Below are 20,020 nucleotides of genomic sequence, written 5' to 3'. Positions count from 1 at the left end.
GGTTCAACCAACCCGTCTCGTCCTGTGATGACACATAACAGGAGGGGTTATTTCCTGGAAGTGGATGGGATACTTATTTTGATTCTGGGTCACGTCCTGCCTCCGGTCGTCGGAGGGGGTACCCTCGTCCTGTTGTGCAGGTATGTTTTGGGGGCCGGGATGGATTTCCTCACAGGATGAATATGACTAGTTCATTAAACGTGCTCTCTCTTATAGACCTCATTATCTTCTACAGAACTATAGATAACGTGACCAGATCCAAGTACCGTAGAATTGTGGACGTTGCTTTGTGGTGGGTTTTACCTTTTGAACTTTAGATTAAAGAAGTGAATAAGAGAATGAGGTCAGGAGATATTTAGCCTTATTGTAGATAGGTTGCAGACCAGATCAAGTAATTTTCATGATCATCAGCAACATTCCTGACATCTAGTGCAGCCTTTATATTGAAAACCTTTCTTTATGCATCCAAGGTTGACCGAAGTACACACATAAAGTTGATTCAGTGAATGAGCTATGACCAATGCATGTATCCGTATAATACTAAGCAACTGACTTTGGAGAGCTGCAGTATGTGCAGGGGGTGGTTGACAAATGTAAGATGAAAACCTGAAAGGCAAGCAGTCTTTCAGAGATAATTGCCACTGCTGAAAGCAAGGTAAGTACTGTTAACCCTCATTCAACCACTGGAAAATGCACCCAATTAGACTGTAGGTGTAGAAACATTACACCACTGTGAATTACGTTCTTGGGTACCTCTTGTACATATCTCATGCACCATGCTTCACACTATCCCTCTCAGATGTCAGCTGTTTATACCACCTGGAACAAATGCCTGAGTTGAAGCTTAGTCATGAAAAGTAATAGTTGTTAATATGAGGCAGTGTAAGGATTTCCATTGCTTTGTTTGCCACAAGCTAGCCAACATTCTTTTACACTGTGGGGTTGTGCTTTATTTGTGGCTTTATTATTACACACTCATGAAATAACATTGATACCAAGGGATCATGAATGTGCAGCTCTCCCACTCTTATTCTTTATTGCTTATTTGTGCTGCTGTCAGGACGTGTGACCTGTTTTACATATATTATATTTCCCCAATCTCTCCTATTTGATACAGATGTAAGTAAGCCTGATGTGTAATGTTTGTTCCAGGTACTTCGGTCTATTGCCATAATGTTTCTTGTCTTCATATCTGGGGGTTTCTGTTGTAGGGAATCGCTAATTTGGTAGTCTAGCTTGTCTCAAATATGTCTGCGTCAGGTATATTACTAGTAATGTATTTAAGTATCTCCCACAGTCTTATTGTGCGAATATTCTTCTGTTAAATATTGCTGGCAGGATGTCTTTTTGAAATGAAAAGCCTTTGTTTTTGTTCTTCATGTTTTCATAGGTCTTCTACATTTTTTCCTTACATTTCTATGATTAGCTCATTCTTGGCCACTTTAGCAACTAAACATGTCCTGATGTTTCGAGACATGGGATTACCAGCGTTGCAAATATTGAACATATAAACTCCGGGTTGGTAAATGCCAGACCCAGTTGCAGCTAGTATGTATCTATGTCCATGTATGTAGCAATCATCATGGCCAGCTGCTGTTGTCACCTCTAATACAATATTGATGGCTCTAGGCACTGCTGCTATAGTTTGCATAGGAAGAGCATCAGCTTATGCTTTCCATGGGCAAGGAAGCTGAAGAGCAGGAACCGCTGCTGTTCATGGACATTGATTTAGTTGCCAGAACCATGAACACTGATCTGGCCATGTGGCTGTCTTTATGGCTCAAGTTTTTAGACTTTAAACACAAGGCTCAGGCTGACGCCATCCTCCTCCGTTTTTATGGGAAGAACTTGTTGAAAACACAGACTTCCAGCAGTCCAGGATGTGCCTGATCATGGTTAAATTGCTAAATCCTTCAAATCAGTATAGGCCTATAGCTGCAGTATTTCTTGTGCAGTTGATGTTCACCTGTTGCTGGGGATGGTTGGTGCTCCATTTTGTGGGTGGATCACAATAAATCTTCTTTTTCCTCTGACGTTTGACTTTATTGTAACCAAGTGCATAAACATTTTCTGTTACTTTCATTAGTTGGTTATAGGAAACAGCCTATGTTTTTAGTTATAAAGTCATCGATAAAGTTAACCAGATAACTTTTTTGACTTGTGTGCTAGGTTTCAATGCTATGAAACACACTTCACATGTTAGAAGAAAAAAAATTGCTATTTTTAAAAGTATTGCAAAGAGCAAGAGTTAAAATGTGTGTGCCCATCATCCTCATTCGCAGTGCTCTTCATTGACAAACCCAATGATCATAGAAAGTACCTCTTAAATTCATGAATTCCTTACTCTGCTTTACTCCAACTCTTTTATTCCATTCCGTGGCCACTCTCCTTGCTTTCCCCCACCCTTGCCCAGTTTTATCTCCATCCTCTGCCCTCACATGGAGGTTTTTTTTCCATTTGTGTAAACAGTTTTTTGTGGGCTTCTCAGGAGTGGAGAATGGCTAAATTTCTCCTTTTGTGGTACTGTAACTGTAGTATTCAAATGTGCACCATTTATTTCATTAACAGCAACATCGATTCCTAAGTGCTACAGAGCTGTAACAATTCATGGATTTGTTGAAGAATTGGTGGTCAACGAGGATCCTGAATACCAGTGGATTGATCGAATCCGCACTCCCAGAGCTTCCAATGAGGCCAGACAGCGGCTTATTTCATTAATGTCAGGTATTCTTCTCTAATTCATTAATGATCTCAGTAGTATTTGTTCTTCTGCAAATGTATTCTGACTACGCTTGATAGACCAACCCGATTATTGCATGCAACTTTTCAAGTTATATCACAGTGTATCATTCTCAGGATATCCATGCTGTGAAGCTTGGAATGGTCTGCTAACTGTTTTCCATTTCTTGGCTCTATTTTTTGCTAGAGCTTTTTTCTAAACTATTGTCCAAGAAATTATTTTAATGTATATTCTGCGTTGTTTAAGAAATTCTAATCTTTAACATCATCTCGGTAGTTTGACTACTGTTCACATTATTCTTCATGGCACAGCTGCAGGATTCTTGAAGGAAAGCAAACCGCTTTAAATTACCCTTAAAGTGTTCCTATGGCTGATTTTCAACCACCTAACAACCTGAAGCATTTGAAGGACATTCGAAGTGTATCCTTGTGGTAGTTCAGTCAGTGAGCTAATGTAATGGCGAGGTACAGTATGTAGCAGACTCTCTTTAATTCAAGGGTGAATCAGGTTGTTGCAGTTAACGTTGTTTTTTAAATCTAGCAGTCTGTGTGGTAAAATCAGAAAATGATGTGACCATACAATGACTTTATAGGATTCTTACGTTATGATTAGATAGAAGAGTATGGCAGTTACTTTGGTTTAGATTACGTTTCCTTTCAGGACAAACTAAAGATTCACTAATGAAAGCAAAGAGCTGATACCATAAAAACCTTAAATGTAAGGAGAGATGCACATTTATCACCTCAAGGGAAAAATAAATGTAATAATATGAAGGCATCATTGTCCTGGATCTCCAATATCCGAGCTATAGCAAATTACAGAAAAAGTTAGTGATTTCATGAGGACAAGTACTTGAGTGTTATATGTCTCTTTTAGAGAGGACGAGTATAAGGTATTTCTTCAGCTTGGGACAAAGGCTTTTGCATAGCTAGTTATGTCGACTAGTAATTTAGAAGTGAGGAATTGGTGAATATAGCTATGGGCTGAAAAGGTAATTGTACATTTTTTGTAAGCCACTCAGTTAAATAATGTTCCAAACCCCGTTGCTTGCCACCAATTTACTAATTATTTATTTAAGATACTAGTGTAGTGTTTGCTCAAGTGCTTCACTTGAAAAAATAAATGCAACACAAAGTAAACACCAGCTTCTAACAATCAAGGGTGAAAGTATTCTTTAATTAAACTCTGAATAGATTGGTTTTCAAGTTTTTTTCTTGAAGGAAAGCATGTTAAGCAACAGTCTGACATCCTCAGATGCTATTAGAAATTTGGTGTGTGATAGGAGACGGCTTAAGTAATTGTTCCAGGCGTTTACGTTTTTTTGTGATCTCTAGCAGTGGTTATAATTTACAGGCGGCTCTCCTGACTTTTAATTGCAGCCCCTTGGTGACGAGCATCTCTGGGCTGTTGTTTACTTGCCAGATCAGGAACATTCAGAAAGCTAAGAAACTGGCATAAATAAAGGATTTCTGGTTTCACATTTTGCTATTCAGCCACCTGATGAAACCAGTCCTAGGATGCTTGGTTCCGGTCCAGGGAGAACCTGGCTTGGGAGTTCGGGCTGGATTTTTCCCATGAGGCACAATGTCGTAACTGTTTTGCATATGGACAGGTCTAAACTTGGGTGGCATGGTGAGCAAAAGAATGATGGATTTTAGAGTAGATTAGAGGACATTGGACTTAGTGGCTCCGCGTTTCAGTGGATGACTAGTTTTCTGTCTTCCCGCTCCCAGATTGTCAATTTGGACCCTTTTCGGTCGAAGCCTCTGGAATTGACCAAGGGAGTTCCTCAGGGCTCGTGTTTCAGCCCCACATTGTTTAATATCTACATTGCTCCCTTGGCCAATCTTCTTAGATCCTGTGGCTTCACGCCGATTTCTTACGCTAAAAACACGCAGCTCCTCTTTTCGTTCAACAAATCCTCCTTGTTGGCTCAGTCCTCTTTCTCTGCCGGTATGACCGCTACCGCAAATTGGCTGAAAAGTAATTTTCTCCAACTTAATGCTGAGAAGACGGGGATTATGCTCTTCAGTGAGGCTCCTTTGCTGTGGTCACCTGATTGGTGGCCAGCAGCCCTTGGTTCTCCTCCTGCCCTGAAGGCTCTGGTTATCTGGTAAGCTGTTGCTTTCATGTGTTGGGTATGCTTCGTCGAGTCTTCCCCCCTTCTTCCGGACTCTACTCTCAAAACCCTTGTTCAGACCATGGTTATGAGCCGCTTGGACTACAGCAATGCTCTCCTGATATCTGCTAATGAGTCCTCGCTAAGCAGATTGCAGGTGGTTCAAAACACGGCGGCACGTCTTATTATGAATGCCCCGCCATGAACTCCTTCTTTTCCCTTGCTTCAACGTCTACACTGGTTGCCCATCCATAAGCGGGCAAAATTTAAAGTTTGATGCATTGTCTATAAGGCCTTGCATAACAAAGGTCCTTCTTATATTTCCAGGAAACTTAAGCCTTATGTCCCTATCAGGTCACTCAGGTCGGGAGACAAGGCTCTCCTTGTTGTCCTTCGGGTGAGGAAAGCGAGGTTAGGCGGGAAGTCTTTCCCCTACCTCGCTCCCTTCTATTGGAACCAGCTTTGAATCGACCTGAGACAGTGCCCTAACTATCTGCGTTTTAGAAAACTTCTTAAAACTGCCCTATTTCCTTAAGGTCTGTCTACTTGGCTAATGCAAATCCTTGGCGCAGAGATACCCCTTCGGGGGTGATTCAGGCGCGGTACAAAAGCTAAAAATAAATAAATAAATAAACCCAGATCTCTTGACTGTGCGTGAATGTTTTGATTTGTTCTGCATTCCGTCCATCAATTGTGTATCTTTTGCTTTGTCACCAAATGAGGATCTCTTTCTCGCTCACATTTTACATTAATAGTTTACTTGGTGCATGAGAATAGAGCGTTGGTGGCAGACTGAAGTCATGAGGCTCCATTTGTTGTCCACACCATGCATCTTCATCACGTCCCCCTATGTCCCCCAACCTTACCCACCCACTTCCAGGCAGGAGACCGGAGAGGGCGGAGCGTCTTCAGTACTTAGCCCACATGCCACAAGCTTTGCCTTGCAGACGCGCCACCGGCGGGCCGAAGGCGTGCCTAAGGCAAGCCCATCTGCGCCCGTCTGTGTCCAGCCGGTGCCAGGGGCCACAACCTCTGCCTATTCCCCGACCCATATTAGATCCTATAGCCTACACGCCCTACTCAACCTAAGAGGAACGACATTTGACAACTGCCGACACTCGTGGAATGTAGCAGTTGAACACATCGACTGTCCACACTGTGGGTTTAACTTCCGGCCAGTTATTAAGGCGTGGAACCCCCCTGCAAATCGTTTAATTATAAAGATGTTCTTGCTAAACTGCAGGTCGTTCCCTAAGCATGCCACTGAAATCGCCTTACTATTGGAGGAACTTAAACCTGATGCCCTCTTCTTGACGGAATCATGGCTTAATAATGAGTCCGAGCCGGTCCTCACTCAAAATCTCCCTCATGGTTACCTCATACAACATGAGGAGCGTAAGGAAGGCGGGGGGGGGCTTAGCGATAGTCTTTAAAGACCATTTTAACTGCTGCATTTCCCCAGACCAGATACCAGACTGCGATGAACTTTTCTTCTCCATTGACTTCTCCCCCACTATCACCTTCTCAGGGCTATTAATCACCACTCACCCGGGGCCCTGGGTCAATTCCTCAATACCCTCCCACCAACCATCGCTAATTTAGCCTGCTCGCCATCCAACTTCATAGTATTGGGGGATCTTAATATCCACCTAGACAACACCTCTGACCATACCACTAAAGAATTAACAATGAGCCTCTCCCCGCTCTTCAGCTAAAGCAGCTAGTATCCGAACCCACCCACATTAAAGGCCACTTACTTGACCCCGTTTTTAGAAACTGCTCCGAACTTACATCAGGAGTACCAACCCCGCTACCCTGGTCGGATCGCTTCCTGATTCCCTTGACCTGGGAAATCCCGGACCACACCCTTCCACCCAATTCAACCTCACGCCAGGAACGCAACTGGTCTAAGCTCCCCAGAGAATTTTGGATCTCAGCCCTCGAAACTTCCAGACCTAACAGGGACCCTAACCCTAGTTTAGCCAGCGAGAAATGTAATTGCTGGACCCAGAACTCCTTAGACCTCGTCCCCTTGGTACTCCCCAAAGTTACGGGATCTCAAACAACACTGCAAAAGGATAGAGAGGAAATTGAGACATACCTATACAGTCTCTAGCAAATCCGAATATAGGGAGGCAATAAAAACCTATAAAGGCGAAATTAAAATCGCTTAAGTCGCCTTTTACGAGGAGAAAATCAATGCAGCTTCTAACTCTCCCAAGGAAATCTTTCAGATCGCCAAAACCCTTTCAAAATTGCCCCATAAGCAACCAACCACGGATGATGCTCAGTCCCGTTGTAACAACCTGGTGGAGTTCTTCCACCAGAAAATACAAAATATATACTTCACCTTTACTCCTAACCAGTCTAAATTAACTTTGGCCCCCTCCAATAGTACAGGATGCGGAACCCAAGCTATTTTACAGCTGTTCCTTCCCCTGGACTTCGTAAACTTAGATTCCATCATGCACCGGGTAAAGTTGGGCTCCCCCTTAGACCCAGCGCCCCCCAGTGACTTGTTACCAGTCATAGCAAACATTCTACCAACGGTTCTTGACCTGCTGAATGCCTCCATTTCCTCTGGATTGGTTCCCCCGGTATGGAAATGTGCTATGGTAAAGGCATCTCCTAAAATAGCCCAATCTTGACCAGGATAACCTGAGCAACTACCGCCCCATCTCCCTCCTTCCCTCGCTGAGCAAGATTTTGGAAAAATACGTCAACTCAGTACTGGTAGGGTTTCTAGAAGCCAACAATCTACTCCATCTTTCACAGACTGTCTTCCGTCCCCAACATAGGACCGAGGGGCGCCCTCCTCGTGGTAACGGAGGAGGCTAGGAGGATCTTGGCTCATGGAGGTTCTGCGGCAATCATTCTTCTCCACCTCAGTGCCGCATTTGACACTGTAAACCACGAAACGTTGATTCTGAGACTTGGGAACCTGGGTGTGTCAGACAGTGCCATCGCCTGGATACAATCCTTTCTAGGCGAACAATCCTTCCAGGTCTTTGAAGGCGATGTGGTCTCCAAACGGATGCCACTCAGTTGTGATGTGCCCCAGGGCTCTTCCCTGAACCGCACACTATTTAATATTTACATGAGCCCCTTGGCAGAGATTGTCCGTCCATTTGGCATAAAAATCATCAGTTACGCTGATGACACTCAGCTCGTGGTGGCATTAAACCACCCCGGAAAATCACCAAGCAACCTGGGAAGCTGTCTTGAGGTTGCCAAATGGATGGAACTCTCTTGCCTAAAGCTTAATGGGGACAAAACCGAGTTTATGCTTTTAGGGAACTACCCCTCTTTTAACTCTGGCCGAAATGCCTTGGTGACGCTCCAGTCCCCAGAGACCGAGTCAAAAGCCTTGGCATATGGTTGGACCGCTCCCTGAGTTTCAACTACCAAGCAGCAAAACTCTTGGCTGCCTGCTACGGCCTGCTGAGGATGTTATGTAAAATACTCCCCCCTGCTCCCATTTCAAGCAAAAAAAATCCTGGTCCAAGGTCTTATCCTCTCCTGCCTGGATTATGGGAATGCCCTGTATCTAGGGGCCCCTCAATCCAAGCTCCAGATAATTCAAAACTGTGCAGCTCGCACACTCCTCCAGACCCCCGCAACAACAGTCCGCTGCTCCCACCCTAAGGAGCCTCCACTGGCTACCGGTCAGGGAGAGAATTCAATTTAAACCCATGTGCATTGTGCACAAGGCTTTCTGGAAGAAGGGCACTATAATCAGCCGGTCCATGATAACTCCCTACCAGCCCAACAGGCACCTCTGCTCAGCATCCTACTCCCTCGCCCTACTACCTAGGATAAAGAGAGCTAGATGCGGCGGAGGCTCTTTCTCCTACAGCTCTGCCAAGCTTTGGAATTCTCTTCCCCTACGCATGCGAACGGAGCCCAATCTCCTACCCTTTCGCAAACTTTTAAAAACTATACTTTTTAACAATTGTCCCTATAACCGCTTAGTCCTTTCTCCTGTCCGCGTCCGTCTACAGCGCTGGGATGCCTCAGGGTAGCTATCGCGGTATTCAAATGTTTTTTTCATTTCATTTCTATGCCCACCTATCATTAACCCGACTCTTGCTCTGTTGGCATAGGTGCGGCCCGCTGGCACGCCACAGACAGTACTTCGTGGCCCCCCCAGGAAAATGTTCGTTGAGTAACCATGTTCTAGAGGATTGGCATGGCTTACTTATTTTTTGGGCCAACAGGACTCAAACCCTTTATTTGCCACTATTCAGATCAAAGATCACCAGTACACAGTGCGGGGTGCCTTATCCCCACTTTGTTCATTATTTATATGGCACCAGTGGCTAAAATAGTTACTGTTCTGGATTTTGCTGATTGGCTGTTCTGGTCATGGGAAATCTAAACTTAAACTGAATTAGATTCCACGACTGCCTGAAATCAGTTGCCTGCTGGGTGAAACGGAACCATCTTCAACTCAATGGAGATAAGGATATTTTGTTTGGAAATGCAAAAATGTTCCGGTCAGATGATTAATGGCCTATTGAATTGAGCACTTCAGTCTCCTAAGACGGGTGGCACAAAATGGGGATATCCTCCTGTACGATACCATTGGCATGAAAATTCATATTGATGCTGTCTGTGAATCTTGCTTTTGTGTTGTCCGTCTGCTGAGGAACATATTTATGTGGTTAACCTTGCAATGTTGGAAGACTTGTGTGCAGGCTATCATTACTAGTTGTTTGGACTATGGTAATGCGCTTTATGGTTCTAATATTGGGTCATTACTGTCGTGGATGCAAATTATTCAGAATACCGCATCAAGATTAATTTTCAACCTTTCTTCAAGGACATCTTCGGGACTACTTCTGAACCTCTTGCATTTGTTGCTTATCTGCAAATGGATTATGTTTAAGTTGTTGTGCCATTCTCATAGAGCACTGTACAGCGGTGGCCTTACCTATGGTTCTTGTGACTTCTGTCAGGATCCACAAGATGAGAGCGAGGGCTCTTCCTTTTCTTATTTGGCGTCCCAATATTGGAATATGCTTCCGTTTTCCATCCAGTGCTGTGAGAAATGTAGATATGTTTAAAAATGCTGAAGGCCATGCTTTTTTAAACGATCCATATGATTGCTTCAACCTCTTCCTTTGTAATAAGTAGATTTATCTTAGTGGTGGTATACATCTTCTCAAGTTAGCTGCATCACGCCATGCAAGAACCTAAAACATAACAAGGTCTATAATCTAGTCCTCGCATCCCTGAAGGAAAAATCATGGCTGAGGAAAAAAGACACTACAATCAAATGATGTCAGAAGTTGAGACTTAGCGTACGACACAGACTCCACGTGCGTTTAAAAAAAGTTAAACAATGCTCTGGCCTACTTCACACCAGATTCCTCGACAGAGAACAGTGTGCATTGCTAAAATCAAGAAAAAAGTATCTGAAGAGTTCCATAACATTTAGTATTCTATTTTCGTTTGCTATGCCATGCAGCTCTTTTGGTTTCTCAAATACCCTCCCCATTACTTTCCTACCTGATCATTGTTGTCTTTCTTTCTTAAAGTTAATATTTGTCTGTGAAAAGATCTCAAACATCCCCTAGTTTGATATTTTTAGACATAAAACTGAAACAAATCAAATATGATCATGTCAATTAATCTAATAGATAATTGCTTTTCTAGCTTTGGGCAAGTTTTCAATATACGTTCTTTGGACAATGCAATGGACGATGAAAGGTGTTATAGTTGACAAATTGGCTTTGCTAGTAGTGCAAATATTCACTTGCTGAGAACAGTGTATGTGGATTGCTGGTTTGTTTTAATGCAGAGCAAAATGGCGTCTACATTGTTTCGAGTTAAAAGCTATAGTGAGCTGTGCATGTGTCAACTGCTGCAGCACCAGTATTAGTTTTGCAGCAATTTATTATGTGAAAAGTGCTGTATAATTTGAAAAAAGTCCTGCCATGGAGTCTAGAAAGACTTCCTTAGGCTTTATTGGAATGCTCGAGAATGATGTGCAAGTGTAGCAGTAAACCTAGCAGTGTTGGAATGGAGTGAGGGGAGAGAGTGTTTAATGTTGTACCTTTATGTGGTCCTTCTTGAATAATAAGATGTTTCTTTAAGAGATGGGACCTGCGATTCTTTCTGAAATGCAGCAGTAATGGGGCTTAGATGTATGTATGTAAGGATATTTTTAATTATTCCAAGGGTAAGTCTACAGAAGATTTGTTATGTTTTTCCTTCTTGGCATATTTCATTATCCACTTTTTCATGGTCTCATTTCTTATGCTATGTTGTCCACTGAATATGTAAAGTTTTCCTGTCGCTTTTTCTCACTGCTTTCTCTGTGATGCAGCTGGGCTTGACGATCAAATGTGCACATTCTATTGGGTGTACTGGAATTGTATCCTATCCCATTTCTTGTTCTTTTGTTACTTATAGCACTTTTTCTTCCTGATTATTCTTGAGAATATCAGGTGACACGTGGTTTTACCTTCATAGTGCTTTTATGGTGCATTGTGTTTGGGGGAGGGTTGTGAATGTTGATGGTGGGTGTTTTGCATTGTCAGTTGGTTCTTAGATGGCATGAAGGTTGATAAAAATCATGCATTATATTTGGATGAAGAAAGCATTGTAAGTAAACAGGTATACTATTGCTTTGCTTGCCATCAGGTGGATAGTTGTTGTGCGTTCAATAAAGAATGTGGTGGTAAAATGATCTGCTCAGTGTGTTGAATTGTAGCAGGCCTCGCCAGACAGTGGTTGTTATTGAAAAGGCCAGTGTTGTTGCTAAGGATGCATTTATAGAGTTGAGGTGCTTTGAGGCCTGAGGAGTTTTCATTACTTTGGTGTTTGGGTCCACTTGTAAATTACAATATTCCGGGTTGAGGATCTGATTGATGTTAGTGCTGGGTTGTAATGTCAATAATTTCTTAGATAAAGATTTACCTGCTTTCTCAAAGTCTGAAGGCGATGTTGTGATGCATAGATGGGGCATTGGTAGGTTAGCAGCTGCGTGGAAGAGAAGTTTACAGTAATAAATGATCTACATGTGGTTGAGGTTTGTTTCTTTATTTTGCGCAGGAAGGGAAGTGTTTCCTTCAGATTACTAATCTTGAAAGCATTGTTACCCTTCATGTGTTATTGATACGTGAAATATTAACCCCTACACTGAAAGGAAAAGGGAAGCATCATAACTATATAACAATGAGAGCATTTACTTACATGAACCAATCTGTCTAGGTCCAATCAGAGATGGCATGATGTGCACAATAACGAAGGACTGAGATGCAGTCTGAGTAATTACGAGCGGCTGAGATCAATTCAAGCATTCCAGCCATCACTTTCTGGTATACTTCAGTGTGAGGCCGTAAGTAAGACTGTATGCCCAGACGTGGATTCCATACACACTTTTCTACTGGACTAAAGCTATACGCAACTGATGGGCCCTAATACGGCCAAAATCAATCCCGATTTGTTTGTGTTCTGTTCAGGGGAGTTCGGGCTGTACTGTTGCCATTGGACCAGGCAGACAGATTTGCATATTGCTGTGTCCAATCGGAGGTGACATGGTGTGTAAAAATAAAACGGACAGGGATGCTTCTCAAGTAATTACCAGTAGCTGAGATTAATTCAAGCATTCCATCCATCGCTTTTTTAGGTCTCGCCTGACCCAGCGCATGCGCTTGTCTGGCGAGACTTATTGAGAGGGCTCCAAAAAGTGCTACCAGGCCAGCCTAGCGCTAAGGTGCATGTGCGCGGGCACGCGCGCCGCGCTTTACCGCGATTACTTTCATTTTCGCGGCCGCATGGCTGCTTTGCATAGCCAATAGGTCTCACTTTTGGGACCTTCTAAGTATTTAGTTATGCAACTGTTGCATGGCTAAACACTTATAAGGTCCCAAAGGTGAGACCTATTGGCTATACCAATGCTTGTTGTATTTTCCAGCTGAGCATGCATGCAGAGCACCAGCACTAGGCCCTCCCCTTCCCAGTACCCTCCAGTGACTCGTCTCGGTGCTTCCATGTAAAGGCCCTGCCCAAGAGGCATGGGTAAGCATGCAAACCTAGGGCCTGTCACCAAGAGTTGTCACCGAAAGGCCAAATAGTAGAGGCCAGAGGTTCTGAGATATATATATATTTTCACGTCTTTGGTTCCTTTTCTATCTCAGATAAAGGGCCTCTAGCAGTTACTATCTGTACTAATTGTCCGTGAGAAGAAAAGAAACTTTTGAAATCCTCGTCGCAGTACGTTTGGGTGAAGATGATCAAGGTAAAACAGCTTTTCCTAAGCCTTTAGTTTTCCTGTTCTGAAGCTAGTGCTCAATCAGTGACATGTCCAAGAGGTCCAACAGAGATGACGGACGACTTGTGCCAATAAGTTAGTCACTTGCATAATTTTTCAGACCTCCTCTGAATAAGGTCGTTGGATTTGTTTAAACTAAGTGTACATCACATCTTATAATTATCTAAATTGGTAAATATTTGTGAAAACTTAAACATCTCCCTGAGCAATGTCAAACAGGTCCGCTCCTCTCGGTCAGCACACTGAAACATTATTTTAAGCTGCACCACACTAGTTGTATAATCATACAAGCTAGGATCATCTAGATATATTGTGACACGGACCATGGTAAACACCCATCAAGGGACCAATTAACTAGCCGACCCGGGATTGGTTAGTAGTAATCTGGCCAGGCTGTAAGGCAAGTATACTATTAAGTCTTCAAATAATTATTTTAATCTATCTAGTATAATCACCTGTACACAGTGGTGTGCTGGAACTAACAGCAGGAACTCGTTAATGCTGTTTATTAAAGTCTGTTTCATACACATCGAATTTTGTGGGCATGTTCTGAGAAACGTTTCAGTGAAAGTCTTCTTGTGGGGTTTAGTAGTTAAAAAAACTTAGCAGTACCATGTACAATATGTATAAGCCTAAGGAGCTTCCTTCTCTGTTCACTTACTGGCAGGCAAACAGAAATCTGCCTTGCACCTTTCAAAATAGGGATTGTGTCCAAAGTTTACTTTGAGAACTGGATGGGCTGATGTTATATATCTCTTTCTCCTAGAGGAAGGTATTCACGTTCATATCCTAAAATAGACAGCCACGAGGAATTTGCAATTGTTGGCGTTTCAAAGGTTACAGTGACACTTCATGTTTCCAAACAAGCTTTAGAATCCTTTGGTTAATGAATAATTTTTAGACCCTGCACTTCTGAGAAAAGGGTATTGGAATGTAACTGTTTTACATTTGGCTTGAAAAGTTGTGGCCATAGTATGTGTGTGTGTCTTGTTTCAGATTGTGCATATTATTTTCATAACATAAATTGTTCACAAATATCAAAAGATAATGCAGTTTCTCTTGGCAGACACTCATCAAAGCTACTCCTGCACAAGCCTTAGGGCCTTGAATTTGCATTTACAATTGCCTATTTTTTTAATCTATGGCTAATGTGCCCAGATGGGCTTACAACTTAATGCATGCATGCTCCTGACCGCACTATGAGATATATGCTATTGACAGCACAAAAGACAATATTTTGTATGCAAATCATTGAGTTGCCTTATCTGAAATACAATATACTCCAGTTCACTTACAGACTTGGACTCCTGCTCAATGTAAGCTATAATTAAAAAACGCATCCCCTAGAATAAGTTACATGAGTGACATCGCCCACTGTTCGTTGTTAATAATATATACATTTTACTCTGATACATTTACTTTTAAGCATATTCAAAAATATGTATCCCTTTCTTTGGATCACAGTGTTAGACGAACAATACTTATGTTAAGACTGCGTATATTACCTTTGAATGTTTATGAAAGGCACCGATATGGCACTGTCAGTTTGATGGGAATAAGAGAGCTTTGTGATGGCGGGGACCAAGATTTTAGACACAAATGTTTTGTATGTCCAAATGCAGCTGTTGATGCTAAAAATCGTTTTATAATACCACTGTAATTTAAATGTGAAATTACAGAAGTTCATGAACTGGCTTACGTGGTAATAGCTTCTCAAAACGAGTTAGTCTGCTATAACATTTTTAAATTTGTTAAAATCCTTTTTACAATTGTTTTAACTGTTGTTGATCTGTAAATATTTATAATGTATATAATGTTAAATATTGCTGATCTCAGCTGAGATCTAACTCAATAAAATCTTTTGACTTGAGTAGACATCTAAGAACCCTTTCCCAACTGTTTCTCTCCTTACTGTAAACCTTGTTGAAACTACAGATGTAAACCTAATCATGAATAAGGCAGAATACTACCATGGCTTTGTCTATTTACCTTTATTTCAATGTTTAATTGAATTAGTTGTCAGAAAAGTTGTACATGCATTAGCTTGCAGTTGTCCAGTACACACCTCTTAATTATTAAATCTCCTAGTTCTTCTGGAAGGAGGTGGTGTATAGAAAAGTATTTTTCTCATAGACTTTGCAGCATGTGTGTCTGGATATTGTATGCCCACATTATATAGCATCCCCAGCAAACCACAAGATGCCCAGACATGTTGAACCGTCTCCTATTCCAAACCTCCTTAGTGCCTCCTACCAGTATCATTTCATAACCTCCTCTTTTGACGCCAAATAGCAACCTCATGTCTCCATTACTGTCAGGCTCCACTTTTAGACATCTCTCTACAACTGGATCCCACTCAGGGAATCTCTTCTGCATTTTTAATTATACTTCTGTTAATTAGTAACTCATTTGCATATCTGTCACTTTGGTGGCTGCAGCTCCCTTTCTTTGCAGCCCATCCACACTTCAGAAATGAGGTTATTATTTTCAGTTGACTGTACCCCTAAGAAGTACAATAAATTCACTCTGAATAAGTCAAAACACAGTTCTGAGAGAATCTCTGCTTAACCCCTGTTCCTATGGCACAAACAGTAGGCAATCACCAGAGAAGTGCGTGCTAAGTTTACGTAGTACTAACAATTCCAAAGTAAAGAACACAACACAAGAAAGTTCACAAACTAAATGTAATGAGCGAATCCACACCAAGATAGTCAAAATAGGGTAAGGGGAAATGGAAATATGAATTAAAAAAAATGTAAAGGCAAGAAGCGCTAAGAAAAAATCCAGCACTATGGGAAAACAACAGTTCGTGGTGGGCCAGGACCTAGGTGCTATTTCATGCCTATCGTGATGGAGCGGAGGTCAGATACACCAAGTCCAGGCCAAAGATTTTACCTTCAAACTGAGGCAGTCTCAGTGGTGATGAGCATACATAATACCAACATAACAGTCTGCCTGCCAAATGTAGTTGCAGATGGACCTTTGGTTTAATCACAGCGGAGACTGTTATGTCACTGCCGTGATTAAACCCCTCACCTCTAATTCAGCCTACCTAATTTAGATGGGTGGAATTGGAGGGCAGATTTCACTGCCTGCCACTGTCAAGAACAGAAGGCCCTACCTATGATAACTGCTAAAAGAAAAGGACTCAAACAATGACTCTTAACACCACTTTGCCGTTTCCCTTTTTCCTCTACAACATTCAGCTGCGATCTCAGGGGGGGAGGGGAGGTCATCCCATCTGTCAGTCCCTTGCTGCAGTCCCCTTTCCGGGCTCCTGCTTAGCTCCCCACAGTAAGTGTTCCACTTACTCTAGACCTGTTCCCACTTCCTGGGGCAGCCCCTGCTTTCATACACTTTTTTTCTGCTATCATTCACCAATCAAGGTCTTCCATCCAATCTCGTAACTTTGGTATGTCTGGCGCCCACCATTTCTTGACTATATTGCGCTTAGCAATTACCTTTCCCAGTGTCACCTAGTTTCTTTCTTTGACACTGGGATCAGTGGTTTCCCATACATTGAGGAGGCACCATTTCGGAGTAGGGGCCATCTCCACTCCTGTGGCCCCGTTCAAGTTTTGGACAATGGCTGCCCAGTGCTGTTGTATGAGAGGGCAGTCCCATAGTGTGTGATAGTGTGTTCCCTCGTGGCCACACCACCTACTGCAAGTAGGATCATCCACTCTGTCCATTTTAACCAAACTACGACAAGAGTAGTATATTCTGTGGAGTATTTTCAGTTGTAGCAACTGTAATTTGCTCGATATGGTCACTTCTCGATTGGGGATGCCAAAGCTTCTTGCCAGCCTCGTCATCCAGGTCACCTATGTCTGCTTTCCACCTTTCCTGGAGCCTAGTGAGGGGGTCAGGGGAGTTATTGACTAATTTCTGGTACGTCAGGGATATTGCCTTATGGGCCATGTGGACAATCAGAATTCTGTCCTCTAGTGGGGAAGACTCCGGAACCTCCATACCTTTGGGCATTGCTGCTTGTAATGCATGATTAATTTGCAGATAACTAAATGAATCTGCGTCTGACAGTACATATTCTTTCTGGAGTGTTGCAACAGATATATCACGCCTCCTCTTGCCCATAGGTCGCCCATGCGGGATATGCCTATTAAGTCCCACCTGTCAAAGCCATGAATTCTGCCCATGGTACCTAGCCTTTCTGCATCCCGCAGTGGAGTGTACAGTGTTATTTTGTTGTCCTATCCCATCTGTTCTGGACCATGTGCCAAAGTTGGACTGTAGTCTATGTTGGGCCCGTCAGGGAGAGGTGTAGAGTGCTTTGGTATAATCCCCTCTTGCCTAATCTCTTTCTTATAGCGCAGAGATACCCCTACGGGGGTGATTCCAGCGCTTTATAAATCCTATACATACATACATAATACATGTCTTGCCATTTGGTAAGCAGGCTCATCTTGTGATTGATAAATTGATTGATGGCTACTAGTTGTGCCGCCCAGTGGTATTTCAGTATGTCAGGCAATGCAATACCCCTGTCGTACCACACCCAGACCAGTTTCTGAAGTGCCATTCTCAAAGGCTTCCCGTCCTATAATATCCTTTGTTCACTTTCTATTGTTTGGAAATACTTGGAAGGAAGTGCACATGTTGTGACTTACAGGATATAAAGGGAGTTTTAAAGAGGGCAGCTGTCCCTAATGGGGAAAGTGGCAGTGTCCTCCAGTGATACACATCTCCTTGTAAGCGCTGCAGCAGGAGCGAACGATTACGTTGATAAGAGATCAGGATCTATGGTGATGGAAACTCCAAGATAGCAAAACCCCTCTGTCACCACCTCTGCCACACATTCCTTGGGATGTTTTGGGAACGCTCAGTGAAGTGTGTAGGTGGTGGCCTTTTGCTGTTGTAGCCTGAATATCTGCCGAAAATGTAAGTATGTTCAATACTCTATTGAGGTTTTGAGGGATGCTAAATAAAGAAGTACGTCATCCACGTATAACGATATTCTATCCACCCAGCTGTTGGTCCATAGTAGGCCCCTTATCAATGGATTCCTTCGGTTCCAAGTAGCTAGTGAATCTAGCATTTAAACAAAAATGAATGGCAACGGGGACAGCCCTGACTTGTACCTCTCCGTAAAGGGAATCTGTGAGATGTTTTGTTGTTGACCTCTACTTGTGCTATGGGGTCTGAGCCAGGCCTAAATTTGGGACCTAATCCCATTTTTTCCAACACTGTGAACATTTATGGCCGTTCCACAGTGTCGAAGGCCACACGGGCATCAAGCGACATGACCACTGCATCTTCTCTGAGCGTCTTCACTCTCCCCAACACTTTGTGCAGTCACTTTAAGTTAAGTGCTGTATTTCGTCCGGGCATGAAGCCTGATTGGTCACAATGCACCGGCTGAGGAATGATCGGGACCAAGCGCCTGCTGAGTAATTTAGCTAGGATTTTGGCTTTGGCATTGATCAATGAAATAGGGCAGTAGGATGCACAGTTGTCCTTCGGTTTTCCCTCCTTATGGATCACTACTATGGAAGCAAGCCGTTTGTCCTCTGGGAGTGTCCCCACCGCTCAACTCTTTAGGTACATATTTTTAAGGTGAGGGGCCACCGTGCTGACTGCTAGCTTGTATAGCTCAATTGGGAGGCTGTTGGGCCCCGTTGCTTTCCCCGTTTTGTGTGTTTCGGATAGCTTGTGCTATCTCTCCCTCTGTAAATTCACCCTCTGTTAGTGCTAAAGCCTCTGAGCTGAGGATAGGGAGGGGAATATCTGTCAACAGGTCCTTGGCCTCCTCTCTTGTCAATGTCCCAGAGGGCGAGTAGACGCCACGGTATTAAGTGGCAACCGTGTCCGCTATCTGTTGTGGGTCTCTGAGCGTCTCGCCCTCTTCCGAGGTTATGGCTTTAACTAGTCTATTGGTCTGCTCTCACCTGTCGAGCCATGCAAGCAGCTTCCCTGCCTTTTCTACTGCTTCATATAGCTTGTGCCGAGTTCCCGTATGGTGGGCCTTTGCTGCTTCCGTTATCAGCTCTCTATGCTCTCTCTTTGTTTGAGATTGAGGATGTGTTTGGTCTCTTTGGAGCTGTTGCCCATCAGGGCTGCCTCCAGCTGTTAGAGCTTGTGTTCAGGAGTTTAAATTGCGGCTCTTTTTTCTTTTCTGTGCCCAACTGCCAAGGAAATAGCTTGTCCCCTTCCCACAGGCTTGCACTCTTCCCATAGAGTCCTTGTTGATTGTACCTATCCCACTTTTTCTGAGAAATACATTTTTTGTTGCCTGAGGCAGTCCATTTTCTTACCCGGAATATTTTATGCCACCATGGGTTGATTGCTATCCTCCCTCCTACCTGAAGCGCACCCTCTGAATAGACCCCCCAAAGCGGTGAGTGGTCCTGTAGTCTCCATGTTAGATGATGCACCTCTGAAACGCCCCACGATATCCGCCAAGGTAATCACGTAATCTATTCTGGAGAGACTATTGTGAGCTCCTGAGTGGAATGTGTAGTGCTGTGTTATTGGGTTGTGAGTCTGCCACACAAGGAAGTTAAACAAGTGGGCCAGGATAGGTCTAGGTGGGGCTCCGGGTTTGGGCCTGCTCCCGGGGACCCAGTGTGCCCTTTCCACCGAGAAGAATTTGGAGTGGCCTCCATCTGGTGTTTATATGTCGTGAATTTATCAAGCTTTGTTTGATGCGCTCCTCTCGGCCCTCTTCCCTCCCACCCGTCAACCCTAGCGAATGGGAGGATTTTGTGTGTCCCACCAAGGTTTGGAAACTCTGGGTTACTCCCCGTCGCCTGACTGTTACGTGAGTTCTTTCTACGTGGCCTGCCAGGTATCTCCCCGAGGTAGATTTCGAGGTCTGTGTTGGAGCTCCACTCGGGCGAGTCGCCCCAGGGATGATGTCACT

General features: G+C 43.4%; 1 protein-coding gene across 11 annotated transcripts in view; it reads left to right on the top strand.

Moving 5' to 3' along the window:
* Window positions 1–20,020, top strand: part of C2CD5 (C2 calcium dependent domain containing 5) — an 875,314-nt gene that overhangs the window by 134,150 nt on the left and 721,144 nt on the right. For all 11 annotated transcript variants that reach the window (XM_085652749.1, XM_085652748.1, XM_085652746.1 and 8 more), the window contains exon 6: window positions 2,569–2,724. In XM_085652749.1, the coding sequence (XP_085508875.1) occupies window positions 2,569–2,724 (156 nt within the window). The remainder of the gene's footprint in view (window positions 1–2,568; window positions 2,725–20,020) is intronic.

This window comes from Triturus cristatus, chromosome 4_1 (assembly GCF_964204655.1).
Source record: "Triturus cristatus chromosome 4_1, aTriCri1.1, whole genome shotgun sequence".
NCBI classification, from domain to species: Eukaryota; Metazoa; Chordata; class Amphibia; order Caudata; family Salamandridae; genus Triturus; species Triturus cristatus.
This window is presented reverse-complemented; position numbering and strand designations above follow the sequence as displayed.